The following is a 10,512-nucleotide window of genomic DNA, read 5'->3' on the forward strand; positions in this document are numbered from 1 at the left end:
ATAAGAGTCTTTAACACATGAGTATCCATGCGATACATACAAAACTGCTTTTTTTGTTACTGTGTAATCTTGTCAGTAAGCAAAGATAACAAACACACACATTACATTTTCAGTGTGGCAGGTTGGGGCAAAAGCCAGCTATCTATTCACTGAAAGAATTTTTTTTTTAAATTAAAATAACCCTCCCCTGCCAAAAAACAAACAAACCAAAATTGACATGAGCATTCCATATTTTGGCAGAAATAGGTCAATTTCATCTTATGAGACAAAAGAAAAATGTAGAAACCAAAGAAACAAAAACTGCAGAACAAGTTGAAAGAGAAGAACATGTACCTTTCAAGCATTATGTACAGCACGAATGCGTATCTCATTATATGCACTAATTAAAAAAGAAGAGAAAAACCTGGGTAAAATAAAATATAAGCTGGTTGAAAAACAGACAATTTGGTAGATTACACCAGTTGAAGTTTTTGATAATATGGTCTATCAGGCTCAAGTTTGCTATCATACTAGATAACTATTTTGCACACACAATTTAAAATGTGTGGGCATAGGCTACTGAACTACAGAAAATATAAAACTGGGCACCTCATTTTTCAGCAGCATACAGATTTGTGAATTAAAAAAGACTGAAAGTATATCACACTGTATGGTCCTTTTTTTCAATCTCATTACATAACTTAAAGAGGGGGGAGGGGGGAGGGGGGAAGGGGGGGGGGGAGGGGGGGGGGAAGGATAGAGCCACTTGTTAATTGTTTCTTGTTCACAAAAGCACTAATCAAAAAATTGCTCCAGGGGCTTGCAACGTAGTACAATATATGACCTTACTGGGAGAATGCAAGTTCCCAGTACAAAGGACTTAACATTTCTTACATACTGCTTGACTAAAATCTTTACAAACATTGACTATATTCTATACAAGAAACACTTAACAAGGGTAAAAGGAGAAACAGAATTCGTTAATCGCCTCTTACGACATGCTGGGGAGCATCGGGTAAATTCTTCGCCCTAACCCGCGGGGGGTATCGGGTACATTCTTCCCCCTAACCCGCGGGGGCGAGAACACTTCCTTTCTATGACCTTACCAGAAAGGTCTAGGGTGTAACAATAAAAATGTAATGAATGGAATTTGTTCTGTGTATCTGTACAATGAAAATATCATGTAGCATGACAGGTTATTATGAGTTATTTCTAATATGCTGACTGTTAGCAAATGATAACAAGACATGTCGAGAAAAAAGATATCAAGCATGAGCCTTTTAGGCGAATGCTGATATCGTTTGTGAGACATGTCTGTTATCATTTGCTAACAGTCAGCATATTAGAAATAACGGTTTTATTACCGTTTAATTCGACCAAAAGAAATTTCGAAGCAACCCCGCGAATTAGACAGAACAGCCGCAATGGGAACTTGAGCGCTTCTACCTGATTATGCCTGTCAGTCAAAGAATTCTCGTGACCTGAGTCAGCCAATCAGAGTAACACACCTGACGTGATGAATATTCACAGGTCAAATGCCTTTGACACACAACAATCTCACAAGAAACCATGTTGAACATGCGTTTCGGTTGCTTCGCTTTTTCTCGTTGAACAGAGAGCGACAGATTTAGAACCGACTCCAGACGGATGGGAAATGACGTAAAGATACATTTGATGTAAAGCGAGTGGCGCAATTTCACTTGATTTTCTCGAACTTTGATCATTTAGATTTCAAGTGAGCGGTCGGCATTGCACACTCAGACGATGGGCGGTGCCTTGCTGTTCCGTTACGCACCCACCGACAAAACTCGCTTTTCAGTATTTTTTAGATAAAGAGAGTATTACCTGACAGCATTTGAAGTGTCATTCTTTAGAATAAATCACGCTGATATTGTTGAATTACATTTTTACTTTGTCTTATTAATTTTTAGCGTGATAAACAAAAAGGGTCCCTGCCTGAACGTTATAACATTTAGAGGGTCACCTAGAATCCGTCCTGATTGGTCAAAAAGCCATATGGGGCACTGAATTGGTAATAAAATATTATACAAGCGATGAACATTTCTGGGAACTGAAACAAATACTATAGCACTGTCCATAATACTGAAGTTGAAAATGAAAAATATAGAGTTCTCATTTGTCATGACTAGTCTGGGATCAGAATTATCCCCCTCCTATAGCCATTACTGAATTATCCCCCCTCCTATAGCCATTACTGAATTATCCCCCTCCTACAGCCATTACTGAATCTACTACGGTATGCAGTACTTTCAAGAAAGGACAAACTTAATTTAGAAACGTCAGACCAATCGCCCTTTTAGTTTTATACTGATACTTTCAGGTTCCTGGCACAGTCTAAAAGGGGAATTGAAGCTATGTAAGAATCACTGATAATTTGTCTGGTTTTTATTTGAAACATATTCACTGAGTAAGCACTAACAGTAAGTTTTTCTGGCTTTTGAGGAGTACAGTTCAAACCAAAAATCCTTTAGGTACAGTGTCAAGAGTTGCAGACACTTTACTAGATCTTATGGTCATGTGACCAAAGGAGCAAGACTCAAAATGTTGTTGTTAAGCATGTGTGAATAGTGTTACATGTCTCGTTTGCATTATTTCTGGTGTTAACAGTGCTTTTGAAGAGAGGTAATCCTCGCAGCGGTATGTGGACTGGTCACAGTTCTTTCTTTTCCTCGGGTTTGTTGGTGTCCATGGCTGACGTGTCCAATCGCTGCTTCTTGTCAAAAACTGACTTGGGTTCCGCTGCTAGCGCCTGCCCACACAGTCACATGTTTAGATTAGATATATATATATATCCAAAATAGTAAAACTGTTATCATCTGTTGTCATGACCTAACAGCACACTTGTTAGCATATCAGGCAAATTGCTATTGAAAAATATGTACTTACGAAAATGTCAGTATGCTTAGGCCAAATAGAAAAATATGTCTGTTTCCAGTAACATCGCCGAAAAAAATAGGGTTGGTCGGTCGTTTTTTTTATTTATTTATTTATTTATTTTTTTAAAAACTTTTTCTTACGTTTTCAAAGGGATTCCCGGCGTCATTGGCAGCCATGTTTTTTTCGCGTGACGACGGAAACGGGAGGTAAGTCTCTTCGATTGTGAAGTCTCATCGACCGATTACCTCCCGTTTTTTTCTTCTTTTTTTGTGTGTGCGAAAAGCGAAAAAAAACTTTTGGGTCGGCGCTTAAAAATAGGGTCTGTCGGGTTACCGGAAACAGACACATTTTTCTTTTTGACCTTAAAGATCTGAAGTAATATTTACTACCCTTAAGAATAGCGTCCTTCCTCAAGTTCCTACATACGCAACCACAATCATTTAGCGCCACAAATCTATCCAGGCTTGTTAGGCCAAAAAAAAAAAAAGGTCTGTTTACGGTAACATAGGCCAAAAAAATAGGTTCGGTAGGTCGGGATTTTTTTTCTTTTTTTTTTCCTCCAAAAAAACCATATTTTTACGTTATTTTGCAAAAAAAACCAAAAGATTTTTTTTTCCTTTTTTTCCCAAATGCAAAAAAAAAGTCTAGGGTCGCGCGAAAAAAATAGGGTCGGTCGGGTTACCGTAAACAGACTATTTATTTTTTTTGGCCTTACATGGAACGATAGCATCCTTTCACTTGAACACATACCAAAATCCAACAGCCTGGCTGCTTTCTGTGTAGAATGGGAACTTTTAGTTGAATTAATTTAGCAGATTGACACGTGTGCCATTTACAACATTAATTTGAACAGAAAGTCTACTCTGCACAGGAATTAGCCAGACAATAGATCTTTGGCATGTGTTTAAAGATACTGAACTTGTCAAATCCAGGTGCACGGAGCCCCTGGGGCTTTTAGTCATACCTCAGGTAGCTATCCGTTAGAAGAACTACCAAGTTTCATTGACTTGCACCCAAAGAGTCAAGAACTGCGATTTTTTTACGAATTAATTTCGTACTCGGACCCGGCTGGTCTTGGCCTATTTTTGGATCTAAATTTAGATCAGGTAGATCACCACATCATGCACAAAAAGACACGTCACTAGCAAACTATGTCAGACGTCATCATGAGTTTGTGTAAAACAAAATGGAGGCCGGAATCACTCAGTTGAATTGAACTCCGACCAAACACCACGTAATAACTAGGTTAATTTATGCACTCGCGTGAACAAGAAACTGTCGAGCTTCACAGATGTCGTCGTTGGGTAGTTTTGGGTTTGTTTCACTACCATAGGAGTATTTTTGAACTGTAAATGCACTCAGCTGCAACAAAAACGCAAAACGAAGGCTGTGAGCTGCACTGTGCCTTTAAAGTGAAGAATGTTCATACCCTATGCAAAAGCCTGAACAGATCTGTGTCAGCTTATATTCAGAAGCAGTGCTGTTACCAAACAATTAGTGTTAACCTCGATTGAAATATATGCATCAGTCCAAATTTAAAAGCTAACAAGAAGAGCAAACGCTCGATCGAGTCACTTTCGCAGTTCTGAATATTATATGAGGCATCAGATGGACAGGAAGAAATTGCTATTCACAACACAATGAGTCACGTTCACATAAAATTTGAGCCCGGTCACTTTTATAGTTTCCGAGAAAAGCCCAACGTTAAGTTGTGTGTTGCCGAACAGAAAAGGCTAGTTATCTCCCTTGTTTTTCTGATAACGTTCGTAAAAGGCTACAGATGTAAATACTTTGATGTAAAGAATAATCCTACAAAGTTTCAATCACATCCGATGAACTTTGTCAAAGATATAAAATGTCTAATTTTTCCTTTGACGCTGACCTGTGACCTTGAAAAAGGTCAAAGGTCAACGAAACCATCGTTAAAGTGTAGAGGTCATTGGAGGTCACGACTAAACAAAATATGAGCCCGATCGCTTTGATAGTTTCCGAGAAAAGTCCAACGTTAAGGTGGTGTCTACGGACGGCCGGCCGGACGGCCGGCCGGCTGGACGGCCGGCCGGACGGACAGACTAACACTGACCGATTACATAGAGTCACTTTTTCTCAAGTGACTCAAAAATCACTGCTCTGTCAGAAAACTTCCCAGATTATGTCAAAACTATTGGACCGTCGACCGGCCAGGGGTCAGAACAAGGCGTCAGATCAAAAAAGTATGAGTCAGTGACCGAAGACTCGATCAGAACAACACTGGTACAGGTAGCTCAGTTGGAAGAGCATTGGATTTGGACTTGTGATCCTTTAGTCACGGGTTTGAATCTGACCTGGACAGACATGGGTCAACTATATGTGTAGACTCAGAGACGATATCCATGTCCAACCCCCATGTGACCACAGTGGCAGGTAAAACTAAAAAAGACCTTGGTCATTCTGCCATGAGTGCAGGTGGCTAATTACACAGAAGTAAACACGTAAACACATGGGTAGCGCGACTCTTGTTGCTGCTACTGCAAGACTTCCACTAGGAGGGAGGGAGAGCTGAATTTCCCAATGATGGGATAACAAAGCAAGAGAAATGAAATGAAAACGCTGAAAGATGGTTTACACAGGAAGGGTACCTGTAAGATCAGTGAAATGCATTTGGGAAAAGAAGAAAGGCCTCACCTGAAGGTAAATGATAATGCGACATGACAGCAGGAGGGCAAACACAATGCTAGGACTCATCTTTTCCAAGCCTTCATCCAGTGAGTAGTGTGCGTATATATCATTCAGCATAATGCCCAGCAGTGCAACATTTCCCACCTCCTTCAGTGCACCTGCAAATATTCAACATTATGTTGTCACTCAGTACAATTAAATACCTTATTATAAATATCCACCAAGAGACATGTCATCAAGTGATCTGATTTTGATGAAAGTGATTGAGACTGAGAGCCATGGGATAGATGCTGAGCCGTAGTCTGGATCGAAAACTGCTAATCTGAGTACATCCCTGAACGCAACATTGTTCATAGCTGAATCTGTGGTGTTTTTTTTTTAAATCTCTCCCCCCCAAAAAAAAACACAAACCGTAAACACATAAATAAAAGCAACAGGTCCTAACTCGTATGATATTGGTATAAAATTAACAAGTCGCGTAAGGCGAAATAACAACATTTAGTCAAGCTGTCAAACCCACAGAATGAAACTGAACGCACTGCTTTTTTCACCAAGACCACACACTCATAGTTTCGTCAGTCCACCGCTCGTGGCAAAAGCAGTGAAATCGACAAGCCATGCAGAATAGTGCGGTAGTGGTCGCACTGAGCAGGATAACACGCTTTTCTGTATGTCTATTCTTTTTAGCTTACTGAGTTTGTTTTTAATCCAAACATATCATATCTATATGTTTTTGGAATCAGGAACCGACAAGGAATAAGATGAAATTGTTTTTAAATCGATTTCGAAAAATTAATTTTAATCATAATTTTCATATTTTTAATTTTCAGAGCTTGTTTGTAATCCAAATATAACATATGCAGTGCTTCATTTTGCCGGGGCGCCCGCGCCATTCACGCGTCATTTTTCAAAATGACGCCGTGCTATGCGCATTCAAAAACTTTTTTTTTTTTCATTTAAGTCGCCGATTTCTCCACGCTAGCGATCGGAGGTCGCCGACTTGAGATTAAACAAGTGAGTCACTGAATTACAAGTGTGTCAGTGAATTTGATTCATTGGCTTTGCAGAGAGGAACTAATCAGAAAGCGTCTTTCATTTCCGCTTGTGTTTCAAAAACTGAGCACGAACAATTTCGCCATGCCGCCTCCTCCTGTGAAGAAGCTGAAGGCAAAGCTAACTGGACTTGTACAGACCAAACTCACTTTCAAGCTTCCTGTAGCTGTCAGTGAGTCTGACGAAGGTAAATATTTTCTGTTTTTACTGAACCCGTGGGAGAAGGGGAAAATGGGTAAGGGTGTGCAGTGCACATGGGTTTGACATCACATCTTTTCTGTTTGTCTTCCGATTTTGGACACAGATTCTCCGACTTCTGAGATTATTCAAATTTACTGTTGCTGCTGTTTGGAGCGACTCTCTCAGTCTCTTATACTCCCCCCCCCCCCCCCCCCACAATTTTTTTTTTCCTGCTTTTCGATGGTGTTGGCCCATGCCATATGAAATTGACCCCTCATTTTCAGTGGTCAGGGGTCATTTGACCCCTCATGCTCTAAAACAAAATGAAGCACTGCAATATGTATATGTTTTTGGAATCAGAAAATGACGAAGAATAAGATGCAATTGTTTTTGGATCGTTTAATAAAAAATAATTTTAATTACAAGTTTCCGATTTTTAACCCCTTGACTGCCTTAGGACGGGTATACCCGTCATGCGCTTGTGCAGCCGCAGCGCCTTAGGACGGGTTTACCCGTCTTCTCCGTTCAGGAATTTTCCAGAAATGATACATCACTGCTGACACACAAATAGCAGCCAATGGCTTGGAAGGATACCTAATTCTCATGAATAAACATAAATGGTGACGCGGTTTTGCGTCTGAAGGCTATTTTCGGCCTTGGCGACAGGGTAGGGGAGAGAAATCTCGACTCGTCAAAATGGCTAACGGTGACAGTCGACTGGGCCCTAGTAGGAAAAAACAAAGCCGGACTGACGGTACAGGCGGTGCAAATGATTATGGATACTGACAGGGGAAGGGGGAGATCTTCTTTCGGACGATTCGTTGGAAACAGGTAGATGACAGTGATTATAATCCTTTCTTGAAGATGTGCCGGACTGATTTTTCAAAAGTTCATATTTAAACATCATTATAAGCCAAACTAATTATTATTTCCATGATTAGACACTAAAAACAGATTCTTGGTTCAATTTCCTTTAAAAATAACATATGTTTTACTTACCTACCTACTGCCAGTTTGGAGCTAGAATTTTTTGTGAATTATTACACCCCGAACTCCAATATTCCCTGGCAGTCAGGAATGCACATACGCAACTTTTGATTGGCAGTGAAAGGGTTAATGACCAAACTTATTCATTAGTTTTTAAGCCACCAAGCTGAAATGCAATACCAAAGTCCGGCCTTCGTCGAAGATTGTTTTGCCAACATTTCAATCAACTTGATTGAAAAATGAGGGTGTGACAGTGCCGCCTCAACTTTTACAAAAAACCGGATATGACGTTATCAAAGGTATTTATAGGCAAAATGAAAACAACGTCCGGGGATATCATTCCCAGGAACTCTCATGTCAAATTTCATAAAGATCGGTCCAGTAGTTTAGTCTGAATGCAGTGAATCGCTCTACACACACAGGGATGTTGCTTCAAATTCATACCTTTTGGACAAATGTCCTGAGTTCTTGATATGAGCATCAATAGGACATTTGACCGCTTTCAGAAAGTGTAATAGGACATTATGATTTTGCGCCAAACAGCTTATAACACATTCCATGGAATTGTTCCAAAGTCATGCGCCCACACACACACGCACACACACCCATGCACGCGCGCTGTAGAACAACACACATAATATAGTAAATACATCAACACAGTGTGCATATAATGTTGTATTTGTTTAGTTTCAAAGAAACCACAAAAAAGAAACCAACATGAACAACTTCAGAGCTCTTACTTTGATTACAAACTGCATGATTTGGATAAAAGTTGAAAAACAAAATGATCTGTTTGATCTAATGCTGATCTTTTGCAGGATTTAGTTGTTTTTTTCAGCGGCATAATTCAGTGCTTCGTCTCGTATCGAAAACAAAAGCAGACGACAAATTTAGTCAGTTGGAGTTGTCTCCCGTACTCCTGTAGCATGCACTGATCTTCTTCTTCTGCGTTCGTGGGCTGAAACTCGTGATTTTTGCACGAGTGGATTTTTGCACGAGTGGAATTTTACGTGTATGACCGTTTCTTACCCCGCCATTTAGGCAGCCATACGCCGTTTTCGGAGGAAGCATGCTGGGTATTTTCGTGTTTCTATAACCCACCGAACTCTGACATGGATTACAGGATTTTTTCGTGCGCACTTGTGCTTGCGTGTACACACGGGGGTGTTCGACACCGAGGAGAGTCTGCACACAAAGTTGACTGAGAAATAAATCTCTCGCCGAACGTGGGGACGAACTCACGCTGAGAGCGGCCAAGTGGATACAAATCGAGCGCGCTACCGACTGAGCTACATCCCTGCCCATGCACTGATCTAAAAATAATCCACTATTTTTAGATCAGTGCGCTGCACCGAGACGATTATACCCAAACGGTTCGAGAATTCCCGACAAAAGAACAAATCCGCACGCGGCACTGGCAACTTCAGTGTCAGCTGAACACGAGAGCGTTCGTTCTTTTAGAAGATTTGTATCTTGAAATGAAAATTAACGAATATCGCGCTGTCCAAAGTAATGGAGTACATATCGGACAATGACCACGCTCAGGCCAAAACGATAGGACATCTGACCGACATGCGGCAAAGTGAATTGGACATTTGGGGATTTTCATCGTTATATGTCCGATGTCCGACGTCTAACGACATCCCTGACACACACACACAGACAGACATACACACACACACACATACACCACGACCCTCGTCTCGATTCCCCCTCTATGTTAAAACATTTAGTCAAAACTTGACTAAATATAAAAAGGGGATTGCCGCAAAAACAGGAAATCTAACTGCTGCTTTGGAAATCTCTTATTATGACTTTCCCCTATCGGTCTCCACGAGTTAATTTGCAAGCACGTTGCTTGTTAGCTTGTGAATAGGCATGGAAATATCATCACAATAATACTCACCTGGCACAAATGCCAATACTGCACCGCATACAACCTCTGCTGTCCCCACTGCTTTCCGGTAAGTGTGTGGATTTGGTTTCCATCCCGTCTGCTTCACCAAAGGAAACACTTTCGACTTCCTAATAAATGTTTTTCTCTGGAGAAAAAAAAGAAGACATCTGTCAGCACTATAAAACATTTTAAGTGACGAAAATTTGAAGGAATGCCTTCATAACATAACGGCGTTTATTATCGAAATGTGTTCTTGCTAACCAACCGTTAGATGTAGTCGCCGACAGCGGGGTTTAGAACAACCGCATGCACGCACTTTAATTGCTACTCACCATTTCCTTGTATATTTCTGTGTTGACTGAAGGAGTCAGTTTTATAGTGCCCACAAATACAAAGAAAAGGCCAAGCGTTAACGCCAAAACTCGCAAAACGATCGAAGCCATTGTTCAGCTCGGGCTGCGGTTTTGCTTACGTCCCTTGAGTGTCCAGAACGAGAAAAGCAAGACGGTTCTTTGACACACAAAACGCGCACTCTGGGGATAATACCATTTAAGAATAATTACATTTGCCCAAGTACACACACACACACAAACAAACACACACGCTGATTTGCTAGGTAATGGATCTCAGTTATACATTACCTAGGGGTTGGGCCAGACTGCTGACACCAAAAAGCAACTAGAAATAGCTGTTTTCTGTACACAGGCTGACAGACCGTGACTGAGACTGGGACGTGTTTTTATATTTAGTCAAGTTTTGACTAAATATTTTAACGTAGAGGGGGGAATCGAGACGAGGGTCGTGGTGTATGTATGTCTGTGTGTCTGTGTGTCTGTGTGTGTGTGTAGAGCGATTCAGAC

General features: G+C 40.7%; 1 protein-coding gene across 1 annotated transcript; it reads right to left on the reverse strand.

Annotated features, from left to right (window-relative positions):
• Positions 1-2,352: 2,352 nt before the first annotated feature.
• Positions 2,353-10,120, reverse strand: LOC138961510 (novel acetylcholine receptor chaperone-like). Its single transcript, XM_070333162.1, has 4 exons — positions 9,985-10,120; positions 9,662-9,797; positions 5,542-5,693; positions 2,353-2,749 (listed from the first exon to the last, which is right to left on the reverse strand). Exons 1-4 carry the CDS (start codon positions 10,093-10,095, stop codon positions 2,651-2,653), a joined length of 498 nt encoding a protein of 165 aa, XP_070189263.1. The 5' UTR covers positions 10,096-10,120; the 3' UTR covers positions 2,353-2,650.
• Positions 10,121-10,512: the final 392 nt, after the last annotated feature.

The sequence above is a fragment of the Littorina saxatilis genome, linkage group LG3, assembly GCF_037325665.1.
Source record: "Littorina saxatilis isolate snail1 linkage group LG3, US_GU_Lsax_2.0, whole genome shotgun sequence".
NCBI classification, from domain to species: Eukaryota; Metazoa; Mollusca; class Gastropoda; order Littorinimorpha; family Littorinidae; genus Littorina; species Littorina saxatilis.

Bases quoted from the DNA above. Each gene is read 5' to 3' on its own strand.
- LOC138961510 (XM_070333162.1), bottom strand. From the start codon at position 10,095: ATGGCTTCGATCGTTTTGCGAGTTTTGGCGTTAACGCTTGGCCTTTTC. The intron at 5,694-9,661 runs GTGAGTATTATT...GAATATTTGCAG, and splicing joins AGTATTGGCATTTGTGCCAG to GTGCACTGAAGGAGGTGGGA. The intron at 2,750-5,541 runs GTGAGGCCTTTC...CTGTGTGGGCAG, and splicing joins GCATTATCATTTACCTTCAG to GCGCTAGCAGCGGAACCCAA.